This window comes from Echinops telfairi, unplaced genomic scaffold (genome assembly GCF_000313985.2).
Source record: "Echinops telfairi isolate 266 unplaced genomic scaffold, ASM31398v2 ScPeMD7_27;HRSCAF=92, whole genome shotgun sequence".
Classification (NCBI taxonomy): Eukaryota; Metazoa; Chordata; class Mammalia; order Afrosoricida; family Tenrecidae; genus Echinops; species Echinops telfairi.
The window spans coordinates 3,599,582-3,613,714 of record NW_022103924.1 but is presented as its reverse complement, the minus strand read 5'-3'; the positions used below and the strand labels follow the sequence as shown (position 1 = coordinate 3,613,714).

General features: G+C 40.6%; 1 protein-coding gene across 1 annotated transcript in view; it reads left to right on the top strand.

Moving 5' to 3' along the window:
• Nucleotides 1–14,133, top strand: part of AOPEP (aminopeptidase O (putative)) — a 537,030-nt gene that overhangs the window by 367,151 nt on the left and 155,746 nt on the right. Inside the window, exon 10 of the mRNA XM_045289429.1 lies at nucleotides 6,070–6,113. Coding sequence (XP_045145364.1) covers nucleotides 6,070–6,113 — 44 coding nt within the window. The remainder of the gene's footprint in view (nucleotides 1–6,069; nucleotides 6,114–14,133) is intronic.

The following is a 14,133-nucleotide window of genomic DNA, read 5'->3' as shown; positions in this document are numbered from 1 at the left end:
CAAGCATCTGGGTAAAATTTCGTCCCAACCCACTGAGAAGAGTAATTTACTTTTTTTGTTTGTTTTTAAAGATAATTTTATTAGGGGCTCTTACTATTCTTGTTACAATCCATACAGCAATTGTATCAGACATATTTGTACATATATTGATTGCTGTCCTTCTTTAGCCTTGACTTTAACTTTTTTTCCAGGCATCATGCAGAGGTAATAAACTGAGACCCCTAGGAATTTACGCTAGATGACTTTGTCAATGATCCTAGAATCAGACTTAAAGAAAAGCCCTTCTTGTCCAATTATCATTATGTTAGTTGCTTTTGTAAAACTGCCAAACAGCTCAAAGAAGAGTGAAGACTGACAAAAAGATTGAAAAGAGAGAGAAGGGAAGTAAGACTCAAAAAATGCACCATTCCTTTTTTTGTTATTCTCTTGTGGAAGGTGAGGTCAAGCACATACCCATTTTCAAAACGAAAACAACAACCCTAGCACTTAGTGATGACAGATTGAGTCTATGGGAAGAGTAAAAAGGACTGGTAATGGTGACTCCACTGATAGGTCATAGAAAGACTGCCTGGCTGAGACTGTCCTCTTGGCCTGGGTGGAACACAGGACAAGGCAGGAGGGACATAACTAGCACTATACAATTCACATGTGTTGGGACACAGGCACCATATCTTAGACAGAGCCTGGGTGCCAGGTTTATGTGGTCCAATCAATCCCAATTTTAAAAGCTTCTTTAGGAAAAATATTGAATGATGCAGAAAACATTAAGAGAAGATAGAATACACAGAGTCACTCTACCAGAAAGGACTAGTCAACATTCCACCATTTCAGAAGGTAGCATATGAGCAAGAACCAATGATGTTTAAGGAAGAAGTTCAAACTGCAATTAATGCATTAGCCAAAAACAAAGTTGCAGTAATGGGTGGAATGAATGCTCACTGAAATGTTTCAGCAAGCTGAAGAAGCATTGGAAGCACTCAGTCATCTATGTCAGGATATTTGGAAGATAGCTGCCTGACTAACTGTCTGGAAGAGATCCATATTTGTGCCCATTCCAAAGAAAGGTGACCAAATAGAATGCTCAAACTATAGAACAATATCATTGATATCACTTGCAAGTAAGATGATAGTGAAGATCCTCCAACGAGGGTTGCAGCAGTGCATTGACAGGGAACTGCCAGCCTTCCAAGCTGATTCAGAAGAAGGTGTGTAACAGGGATATCATTGCTGATGTTAGATGGGTCTTAGCTCAGTGCAGAGAATACCAGAAAGATGGTTACTTGTGTTTCATTGACTTTACAAAGGCATTTGACTGTGTGAACTATAATAAACCATAATTCTGAGATAACTCTTAGAAGAATGGGAATTGTGGAATGCTTCATTGTGCTCATTTGGAAGTGTGCAAGAGGCAATAAAAGTGTGCATCAGGGTTGTAACCTCTCACCATACTTATTCAATCTATATGCTAAGCAAATCAGAGAGGCTGGGTTATTTTTTTTAATCGTTTTATTAGGGGCTTATACAACTCTTATCACAATCCATACATACATCAATTGTGTAAAGCACATTTGTACATTCATTGCCCTCATCATTCTCAAAACATTTGCTCTCCACTTAAGGACCCGGCATCAGGTCCTCATTTTTTCCCCTTCCTCCCCGCTCCCTCATGAGCCCTTGATAATTTATAAATTATTATTTTGTCATATCTTGCCCTGTCCGATGTCTCCCTTCACCCATTTTTCTGTTGTCCATCCCCCAGGGATCCTTGAAATTGGTTCCCTCTTTCCAACCCACTCTCCCTCTACCCTCCCAGTATTGCTACTCACACCACTGGTCCTGAAGGGATCATCTGCCCTGGGTTCCCAGTTCCTATCTGTACCAGTCAGTGTACATCCTCTGGTCTAGCCAGACTTGCAAGGTAGAATTCGTGTCATGATAGTGGGGAGGGGGGAGCATTTAGGAACTAGAGGAAAGTTGTATTTTTCATCGTTGCTACATCGCACCCTGACTGGCTCGTCTACTCCTTGAGACCCCTCTGCAAGGGGATCTCCAGTGGCCTACAAATGGGCTTTGGGTCTCCACTCCACACTCCCCTCATCATTCACTATGGTAAGATTTATGATGCCTTATGCCTGATCCCTTCGACACCTCATGATCACACAGGCTGGTGTGCTTCTTCCACGTGGGCTTTGTTGCTTCTGAGCTAGATGGCCGCTTGTTTACCTTCAAGCTTTTAAGACCCCAGATGCTATATCTTTTGATAGCCGGGCACCATCAGCTTTCTTCGCCACATTTGCTTATGCACCCATTTGTCTTCAGCGATCGTATTGGGGAGGTGAGCACGCAATGATATGATTTTTTGTTCTTTGATGCCAGATAAGTGATCCCTTCCGCACCTCGTGATCACACAGGCTGATGTGTTGTTCCATGTGGGCTTTGTTGCTTCTGAGCTAGATGGCCGCTTGTTTACCTTCAAGCTTTTAAGACCCCAGATGCTATATCTTTTGATAGCCGGGCACCATCAGCTTTCTTCACCACATTTGCTTATTCACCCGTTTTGTCTTCAGCAGTTGTGTCGGGAAGGTGAGCATCATAGAATGAGGCTGGATTGTATAAAGGATTTTGTCTTATTGGATCCACAAGCAATGTTCATGAAAGCAGCAGTCAAGAGATCAAAAGACGTATTACATTAGGTAACTCTGGGGCACAAGACCTCTTTAGAGTATTGAAGAGCAAGAATGTTTCTCTGAGGAGTAAGGTGTGCCTGACTCAAGCCATGGTATTCTCCATTGCATCATGTGCCTGTGAAGGTTGGACATTGAATAAGGAAGACTGTAGAAGACTAGATGCATTTAAATTTGGGTGTTGGAGAAAACTATTGAAGTACCATAGACTGCTGAAAGTGCAAACAGATCTGTGCTGGACAAAGTAAGGCCAGAGTGCTCCCTAGGGGCCAGGATAGTAAGACTTTGCCTTATGTACTTTGACATATTGTCAGGAGACACCAGTCCCTAGAGAAATCCATCATGTTTGGTAAAGTGGAGGGGTGGCGAGAAAAGAAGAAAGCCCTCGATGAGATTGATTGACACAGTCGCTGTATCAATGGGCGCAGGCATAGGAGCAATTGTTCGGATGGCAGGACCATGCAGTGTTTTGTTCTGTTGTGCACTGGGTCACTATGCATCGTAGCCAACTTAATGGCACCTAACAACAACAATACAGGCCCCCAGAGCTCTCACCCTAGTTTTGGTTGGTTACCTCTAATCAACTGTTATGTTGCCTGAGGCAGGATGCACCTGCTAAAAGGCCGGACAGCCATGTTTCTAAAACGGGATAATAGAATGTTGTGCTCTGTAGCTCTTGAAGAAAAATCCAGTTGTATTTGGAAATTGCAAAAGGGCAGAATTAAGGTTAGCTTAGATTGTCCTGCTGTTTTACAATTAAATTCTCCCCCATGCCACTGAGCTAATGTAATTCTTCCCCATGTAATTGAGCTTGAATTACTAAGCAAATATGAGATAAGTTGATAGGGGTTATATGGATTAATGAAGTGAAATTAATAAAAAGTTATAATTACAGTACTCAGATTTTTAAGAAACAAGAATAATGCTATTAGCCCAATGAAATATTTACAAAACCATCTGTTGATATATGAGATTGTGGTAGATCACCAATTTTCTTTGTTTTGCAAAACAATTGTTAAAGTATAAAAATAAAAATGTATATAAACCTCAAGGAAAACAAAATCTTCTCAGACGGATAGCTGTGCTGCTTCCGTTAGAATTGGTTGCTTTTCTGCAGCTATTGAAGTTGCAAGAAATGCTTTCAGGTGAGAGGCACAGATCCATTTGGACTTGTCTCCCTCCATTTGGCCTTGGAGATTCATCTTTTTTAATATTAGTTTTTGCTGTTCTTTGAATTGTTCATTTTGGTCAAAGCAATAATAGATAAAGTCTGCAAAGGAAAACAGGTTGCAAAAAAAAAAGTCTTTCATTAATGCTCTTAATAGGGAGACTGGGCCTCCGGAAGAAATGGCCCAGAGCACTCCAAAAACACCCAGCAATGGAATGGTTGGCTTCACTAGCACAGGGATGGTCGTACTCTATTGTCGTGATAGGTAAAGAACACCTGGTCATACAAATGACTTGCAGGCTTCCATGTCGGTGCAGTGTCATCGGTTGTGTAGTACGAAGACCGATGTTGCTCTTCATCTCCCGGTCAGAGTCCAATCTGCCCCAGCAGAGCCTGTGCTGATGTTGTATGTGCAGACTGCCTTCTTTTGGTGGGCGGTTAGTGGGTGGGGAGGGGCCGGCTAGAAGACTCTAATTTAAAGTTGTTATGTTTGGTCATCTGGGTTTACATGTGTGCCTTTTCTAAACGGATCATTTGAAGTAATCGTTTTCGATCCATTTAAAAGGAAACCCTCTTAAGTGTAGAGCTTATTCAAGGGTCAAGGAAAGCCAAGTGTTCTTGGTTATTTCATGTCCTGTATTTATCCACAAGGAGCTCTGCTGGTGCTGTGCAGCGTTAGGTATGGGGCCAGCAAGGTCAGCAGTCCAATCACTCATAGGGAGAAAGATGCGCTGTCTGCTCCTATCAAGATGTATGGTCTTGGGAACCCTCCATGGGCTTGCCATGACTTGGAACTGACTGGATGGCAGTGGGGTGGGTTTCTTGTGGTTTGGTTTATCCAAAATGAATCTTATCAGACTTTCAGGTAGTAGAAGATTGATATGAAAATTATTAGATTTAGCAAATAAAAATGCTTAACACTTAAGTAAATTTAAATTTTAAATCAACAACAGATCAGTTTTTAGTGTGGTATGTCCCCAATTTAACTAAGTGTCCTATATTTTATGTGACAGCCCTAGTTAAAACCAAATCAAGGTTCTAGAGTTAGATGGGATGGAGTGAGTCACAATCCTCAAGCTGCACACTGAGTCAATCTGCCTTTGGATCTTGCATCTATAAATATTTTTCCTCTTATAGGCTTGTCATTATCATTTAAAAGAGGTTTCGTTTGGGTTTTTTTTGTTTTGTATAAATGCCTTTTATTATGATGAGGACTTCCCCTTTTATTCCTACGTCATTTATTTATTTTAAAAATCATATTCTTGGGGGCCCTTCCAGCTCTTATCACAGTCCATACATGCATCCATTGTGTCACGCACATTTTACATATGTTGCCCTCATCAGTTTCTCTTTTTTAAAAGAAGTATTTACTGAAATATTTATGAATGAAAATATGCACCATTTAGAATTTGCTTTGCATTAAATGGGTGCATGACATTTAATTATATTATTTTGCCTATTTTTCAGTGTGCTTGAAAATTTACAAGATAAAGGCAAAATGTGTGTGTGGGTATGTGTGTGTATATCATCCCTTTATTTGGAAGAATACCTATTATTTTAATTAGCTGATATCTAAGGGGAGGAGAAGAAAGACAAGATCTGCTTGCATAAAGATTTATAATCTTGGGGATCCAAAGGGATGTTTCTGTTCTGTTCTGTCGGGTCGCTATGAGCTGTACTCAACTCCATGACAGTAGAACGTTTGAGGTCCAGCACTTGAGGTGCTATAGAGGCTGCAGGTAGAAGTAGGGATTTGTGAAACACTTAGGGAAGTATGGACATCTTTGCTCCTACATTTGGGATGTGAACCATCTTGAATTTTGCCTTTCCATAGAGCAAGGCAAGAAAGTTACTAGTTAGTCTCTACTGGCTCCTAGGCATTCAGATTGCCAAATATGCAACAGTTTATCTGGTGAAGCTCCTGAAGAGACCATGGTGCTTTAGACTGTGGTAAGCCTTTTGAAAATAGTTAAGCATAAAACAACAAACATTTCATTTTTCAATTTGCTTGTGGTTTTTACAAAACAAATTTCTTTAACTGATTCGATTGAAACTCTGGTCAATTAATAAATTGGGAATATAGTCTAATAATTCAGTTTGAAGCCAGTTTCCCTAGCAGGTGAGTTGTCAATGACCAGGAATGCTCTGTCTTGGGCATGGTTCTGACAAGTTATGATTGAAGGACATCTTTAATGGTTTGATTTTTTGTTATTCTAGGATTTCCTTCGAATGCTGTTGGAGTACATCCCAGAAGGAAAAAGGTAAGCCCGATTTAGGAGTTAAGTGCCCAAAGTAAAGCTTTGCTTTGAATGCTAAAAGTTGCCCTGTCTTATATCTGGCTTATTACAACCTAGAAGAGTGGCTCTCAACCTTCTAATGCTGTGACTCTTTAATATAGTTCCTCATGTGGTGGTGACCCTCCAACCATAAATTATTTTCGTTGCTATTTCATAACTGTCATTTTGCTACTGTTATGAATTAGGTGACCCCTGTGAAAGGGTCGTTTGACCCCTAAAGTGGTTGCAACCCACAGGTTGAGAACCACTGACCTAGAGAGTTCAAACTTTCTCTCTCAACACAGGACAGAGGCCTAGCCTGGCCAGTGGGATTCACAGGACAATTGGCCCAACGTAGAGCTGGTCCCGCGTAGATATGAGGAGCCAGCAGACAAACCAGAGATCATAAAAATGATATAGGAGGCAAGCCAAGAATAGTCCATGGTTTAGCTGCTGTGGGAAAGGCTAGAAGAAAGTTCTAAAGTTAAGATGGTTCCATTAGTGTGGCTTAATATAAGGAAACTCTAAACCCTGTCAATTGATGGCAGAAATGTGGCAGAGAAGTAAGAACTGAGGTTTGGTCCCTCCAAATTTCAATGCTCTAAACCTTTCTATCAGAGCCTTAGTAAAGAACAGAGATGATACCATATGTAAAACTTGCAAAATTCAAAAATCGATGAATGATTTTTGTTATTACTCTAATTAGTCATTCATAGAACAATAATCATCTGTTAAACATCTGGCACTGTGGAGGGGTTCTACATACAGTATATTATTTGATCTTTATTATAGCACTTCATAAATCATCACTTCATCATCATCATCATCATCATAGGAATATCAGTCAATCCTTATTGCAAATTATTAGCGATTAACTTGGTCCCATCCCCAACCCTCCCTGCGCGCGCACACACACACACACACACACACACAAAATATATGTCAACTTCACCAGGCCATGATTCTCAGTGTTACATAATGATCCTCCATTTTGTGTTGTGATGTAATAATTGTCCTATGTGTAAATACTAACCCTTTTGAGTTGCAACACTAAGGGATTCTATGGAAAAAATATTGAAGAATGCAGGAAGCATCAAAAGAAGATAGAAGGAATACACAGAGTCATTGTACTAAAAAGAATTGGCTCCTATTCAGGGATTTCAATAGGGGACATATGGGGACAAAAACCAGTGGTGTGGAATCAAAGGCTGAAATCCAAACTGTACTTGAAGGCATTATAAAAACACCAGGCTCAAAGAAATGACAATACCAATTAAAATGTTTCAACAAACAGACAAAAACCTGAAAGTACTCACAAGTCTATGCTAAGAAATTTGGAAGACAACTACCTGGCTAGCCAACTGGGAAAGAACCATATTTATGCTCTCTTACTGGCCAGCCAATTAGAAGGATCCATGTTTGTGCTCATTTCAAAGAAAGGTGACCCAACAGAATGTAGAAATTATCAAACAATATTATTATCACATGCAGGTAGAACTTTGCTGACAATTATTAAAAAATTATTATAAGTAGTACATTGGCAGGGAACTGCTAGAAATTCAAGTTGGATAAAGAAGAGAATGTGGAGCAAGGGATATCATTGCTGATAACAGATGGGTCTTGGCTAAAGGCCAAAAACACCAGAAAATGTTTACTTATGTTTTATTGGTTATGCAAAGACATTCAACTGTATTGATAGTAGCAAATGATGGATGACTTTGCAAAGAATATGAATTCCCAAATACTTCATGTGTTTATGCTGAACCTGTACATGGGTTATGAGGCAGGTAGTTATTAGAACAGAATAAGGGAATGCTTTATGGTTTCAAATCAGGAAAGGTGTATGTCTGTGTTTATCCTTTCACCATACTTATTCAATTTGTGTACTGAGCAAATCATTCAAGAAATGACTATATGAAGAAAAGTGTGGCTTCAGGATTGGAGGAAGACTCATTAACAATCTGCAACATGCAGATAATAGAGACTTTCCTGCTGAGAGCAAGGAGGACTTGAGGTACTTACTAATGAAGATTAAAACACTTCAGCCTTCAGTATGGATTACAACTCATTGTAAAGGAAAGAAAAATCCTCACAGGTGGGCCAATAGACAACATCATAATAAATGGAAAAGATATTGAAATAGCAAGGATTTCATTTTGCTTAGATCCACAATCAGTTACTTAGTGAAAGTCAAGAAATCAAATGACACATTACATTGGGGAAATCTGCACAAGATCTCTGTGGTAGTTACATAATCTAGTGTCAATTTGAGACTATTAAAAGTGAAGGGGTGGAGTCTAGCCTGTCAATCAGGTCATAGCTTGATGAAGTCTTCTTGTGGGTGTGGCCTTCTCATGAGGATTCTGGGAACTTCCTCTCTCTCTCTCTCTCTCTCTCTCTCTCTCTCTCTCTGCTTCACCTTCCTGATGACAAGCTACATGGAGTCATCCTAGAGATGCATCCACTGCCATTGGATCCACAGGACTTTCTAACCACCGGCCTGTGATCTTACTGCATTTGTCATCATTACATGTGTTGCGTGTGTCTAAAGAGAAATTTATGGACTAGTATCAGACATATGGGCTAATATCAGACTATGGACTTGATCTGGACTGAGCTGGGATGTTTTCTCAATATATAATTGCTCTTTATATAAAGCTCTCCTTTACACATATATGAGCATCCTTGAATTTGTTTCTCTAGTCAACCCAGCCTAATACAACCTCCTTAAAGTGTTACTGATCAAAGATGTCACTTTAAGGACTGAGGTGTACCTGACCCAAGTATTTTTCAATCACCTTTTTGCATCTGAAAACTGGACAATGAAAAAGGAACACTAGAGAAGAATTTATGCATTTGAATTATGGTTTGCTGAAGAATATTGAAAGTGCCATGGACTGCCAGAAGAACAAACAAATCTTTGTTGGAAAAAAGGACAGCCCGAATGCTTCTTAGAAACGAGGGTGATGAGACTTTGTCCAATGTACTTTTGCCTTCTTATCAGGAGAGACATCATGTTTGGTGCAGTGGAGGGTCACGCTCAATTGTGTGGATTGACACAGGACTCAAACATAACAATTGTGAGGATGATGCAGGACTGAGAAGTGTTTTGTTCGACAGCACAAAGGGTCAAGTTGCTATGAGTTGGAACCAGTTTGATCTCACCTAATGGCATTCTGGTAATAGATTAGAAGCTGTTATGTTAATGAGGTCAGATGCAATCTATAGGATTGGGCTTTATCTTAAGTTAATGCTATTTAAGATGTAAAAGAGATTACCCTAGTGAACAGAGAAGGGACTTCCAAGAAAGAAGAACCAGGCATGTCTTCTGAGCCCCTGGGGATCATTAATGCCAGGGCACATGGAACTCCCCAAGGAAAGTTGGGCCCACAAATTGTGGAAGAAGACGCGGGTCTTTCCTAGCGCTGACAGAAAGCCTTCCCTAGGTCCAGTGCTCTTAATTAGGACTTCTCAACTGTGAGAGAATAAACTAAAGTTTGCCAGAACCAATAAATACTTGTGGTATTTCTGTTATAGTAGCACTCGATAACTAAAACAGAAGGTTACTGTATTAGGCTAGGTACTTTAGAGAAACAAATCCACAGAAACTCATGTATAAGAGAGAGAGTTTTATATAAAGGTTAAGTGCGCATCAAGAAAACATCCTAACCCAGTGCTGCCCAAGCCCACAAGTCCAACATTAACCCATATGTCCGACACCAATCCACAAAGTCCTTCTCCATCTCACAAAACAGATGCAATGATGCCGACTGCAGGAGGAAAACTGAGTCAGTGAATGTGCAAACATCTCAGCACTTCTTGCAGGAAGTCAGCCTTGCAAGCTGAAGCAGGGAACTGCTAAGGCATCTGCACCCTGGTCCGACCATCATAAAGCAAGAGACCTGAGAACTAGAAAGGCGAGGCTCACTGAGCCATTTATCCCTTTCAATTAACTCCACAGGTGTTTATCGGCCAGGTTAGCACAATAAACTAACTACCTCAGTTACTATATGCAAGCATTCATTTAATCTTCAAAACAACCCTATTAAATACATTATTTTACCCAAAGAAGACTGAGGTACAGAGAGATTAAGAAACCAGCCTGAGATCCCAGAACTCTATGTGGCAGGCTAGCTCGACACCTGGCACAATTTGTAGAGAAATGTTAAGACCTAATTCATGAGAACCTCTGGATGGTGTAAATGATTAATACGTAATCAAAGCTGCCCATCAAAAGATTGGGGGCTTTAGTCCACCCAGCAGCATCTTGGGAGAAAGCCTAATGATCAATACACAAAAATCAACTATTGAAAACCCTACACAGTATAGTTTTATTCTGACACATGGAGTCGCCATGATTCAGTCATTGCTACACAGCCACTAGTTTTCAACTAGTTCATTGGTTTCACTAGGTTTGCATTAAGTGTATGCTTCTAAGCTGTCCTTTTGGAGTGCTAAAGGGAAAACCCTGAAATATAACTTATAATAGCAAAACTGATATTTAAATTTTAGAGGGGAGCATCTTGAGAAGTAAAATATTTCTTTGAATGAGGGCTACCATTACCCTCTTCCTTTCTGACCCAGTTGTAGCCATGATTCCACATGTAGAAAGAAATGCTTCCACAAACCCTTAGACTTAGAAGAGATTGGTGTGTTCAGATGGTATAGCCAGAGCTTTAGAGCCATGCAAGGCATCTTAAGGATCAGGTAAGGGACAGGCAGATGACATGTAAATTTAGGGGAGGGTCTGGGGACCATGAAGACATGCGGATTTTTCTCACCCGTGATTGTTTTACCTGACCTTTTTAATTCAAACTCTGCCCTCTTCTACCCCAAATTCTGGCTTCCATAATTAGAAGCATTATTTTAGATTTGTGTTTTTAATAAGGTAGAAGCATATAAAAGTAAGTCAGTACACTTACAAAATTAATTCATTCATATTATTTAATAAACCCCTGTTTCTCCCTCTTCATGCTAAAATAAATCTTATCCAGGGACATTGAATAGGGCCTTTGAAATTGGCCAAGAGATTTATCTTTGAGAGACAACTCAAAGGTAGTTTGACTTGTTCTAGAAGGTCTGAAATGTTTTCGATTTTTACCATCCTTTCTTTTGAAGCAGACATATATATAGGATGTCGTCATGCAAAAGTCATGTCAAGTGTGGCCATTACTTTGAAAGTGAAGCATAACAGTTTACTTGAAAGATAGATACTTTCCCTTTTCTCTTATACCCGTCCTGGAATAGCCTTTCAGGTTGTGGGGCTGTCATGTATGTGTTGGCTGCTAACTGGAAAGTTGGCAGTTCAAAGTCACCAGCCACTCTACAGGAGAAAAATGAGGCTGAATGAGCTGCATACAGCCAATAAAATTATTTAATTAAAAAAAAAAAGATTTACAGCCTTGAAAACCATGTATAGAGTCCCTGTGAGTCATAATTGCTTTGATGACAGTGGACTGTTTGAGTTTCCTGGTACAATAGAGCTTTCCCCTTAGGAACTAATGCAGAGGGAAAAATAACAAAAATGGTGTGTTATCTCCTTAGGCTGTTGCCCAAGTTTCTCAGTGATGACTTTGCATTCTTTGAGAACCTATTACAGCACAAATATAACAATATTTATTGAAGTAAGAGGGTGCACTGTTAATTTTCAATATTTTATTTCTTTTCATCCTCTTCATAAAAAAGGGTCTAGAGTTTACTGGATGGTGCTAAGCTCCCTGGCTCTGGACAAGCAGGATTTTATAATTGTGAAAATATATGGAGGTCACATCTCATGGAGCCACAAAGATGCTTGGCTTGGTATTGTCGATAAACATTTGGGGCAGCATCTCTGTCTTAATGGTGGTCGCCCCCCCCAAATCTCTCCTGGTTTTTAATCTTATTTTGATTAGCAGGTTTAAGCTTCTGTTGAAAAATTTCCCTAAAAACTAAAGTGTTTTTATTCCTATAGTGAATCCATTTCAGGATGTATGAGAAACTCAAAAGGCCTTTTCCTGCTAACTCACCTCAGAACCTAGTTCAGCTATTAGAACAGACTGTTTACCCTCTTACCTATGCAACATATTGTACCGATTTTATCTGGGTTCCTAAGGGCCCCACACCTACCCCCTGGAGCCTCTAATCTCTGGCCTCTGCTGCATACTAATCCTTGAACACATCTGTTAGACACATGAGCCCTTCTAAACAGGGCAGCCTTTCCAGATCAGATAAGCATTCAGGGGCAACACTGGCATAATTCTTTTACAGTGCTCACTTGCTTGCAATATTTCTCTACTGAGCACCTCGCATACCTGGCTGTGGGCTGGACACGGAGGAATTCATCTCATGCCCTAGCCTCTTGGAGGTCCTGCATCTCTTGGAGATGCATACATAAAATGAGGCAGATTGTGAGGCTCAGCGCTGCAAGTGCACTACCCATGGCTATAAAGGTGCTTCTGTGCTTCTTGAGTTTTTCAATGGCTGGATTTTGAGAAGTTAATCACCACACCTTTCTTCCAAAGTGCCAGCCTTTTCATTAGCAGTGAGTGAGTTACTCATTTGCATCTCCCACGGGTGGTAAGTGCTCTAGAGAGGTTTAAAGTCCTGGGTGCCCAGAAAATGGGCTCAGCTATCCTAGACTTGAGCCTTCAAGTGAACAGGACCTTCTGAGGGTTTAAAGTGTGGGATACCACCCTGGAAGGGTACCCTTGAAGGCAGTGTGGAGGATAGGTGGAGTGGGGAGGACTAGAAGCCAGAAGACCGATTAGAATCCAGTAAAGAAGCTCAGTCAGGTGATCTTGAGTGTTGGAATTATGGCAGGGAAAGGGGCAGTGGTTATGGGGTTGAGATTCATGAATAAACCTGAGGGATAATTAGAGGGACCACAAATGAGACTTGATTGGTGGGCTAGGCATGTTGAATGGTGGAATCAGGCTTGAGCTTGACAGTTCTTTCTTGACCAGCAGTTACATTGTGAAATCGTGTTGGAAGTACAGGGGAGCAGGATAAATATAGTGGGGTGAGGATTGTGCAGAGGGGGTGGAAGGAGAAAACATTTGAGGATGGAAAGGGGGAAATTAGTTGTTTAGACATCTCCAATGTGAAGTTTCTGTTTAAATGCTGACATTTGATGAGAACAACATAACGGGGAACGGGGTGGGGGGTGGGGGCAGTTATTTCCAAAATGCCTGGGCAGAAGGAAATCAGACACATACTGGATTCTGGACTCCCTGGTAGAAGATCAGCCCAGGATATCTCATTCAATGCACCTGGCCCACCTAATAATCCACCTTCATTAACAACTCCTGGTTCTTTTTTTGCCCTTCACTTATTATGTTTGCATGTTCAGGTTCAAGTGTTTGTTTTAATCCAAGCTTCTTTTCCTCCTCCATGGAGCCTTGGGAGTGTTCATTTGATAAATGTTACATCAGCAAACTTCATAATCCACCTACGCACCAGTAGCTTGTTTTGATCCAGAAAACAAGGAACTGTGTGCAAACTATCTACAACCACAGAGAGTGAATTCAAAACATAAATTGTTCTGTGATAGGCCAGCCTCATGCCAATGCTAAGTCATGGAGACCTTCTGGACAGGAGAACAAAGCATTGCCCAGCTCTGCACCTTCCTCATGACCCCTGGTTTGCCCACGACCAGTGTTATGTCTCTCATGCCAAGGGTCTTCCACACCCTTGTTTCACCCCTCTAACTTGGTAGCATCCTCTAGCAATTGATCACTCCAAAGCAAGCAAGTCCGGAAACGATCTGCTGGGGCCCAAAGGTTTTTATTGACAATTTTTTAGAAGCAGATCACGGGGCCTTTCTTCTTTCTCTCCTAGTCACAACTGAAAACTGTCTACTATGGTTGACCTTCCTGGGATTTAAAACACCAGTAGGTTAGCTTCACAGCAGCAGGCAAGGCACCACCATACAACAAACTGGCCAATGGGTGGTGGGAAATATAAATCACTAAGATTTTAAAAACCATACTTTTTTTTTTTTGAGCTGACACACATTTTTTTTTCACTT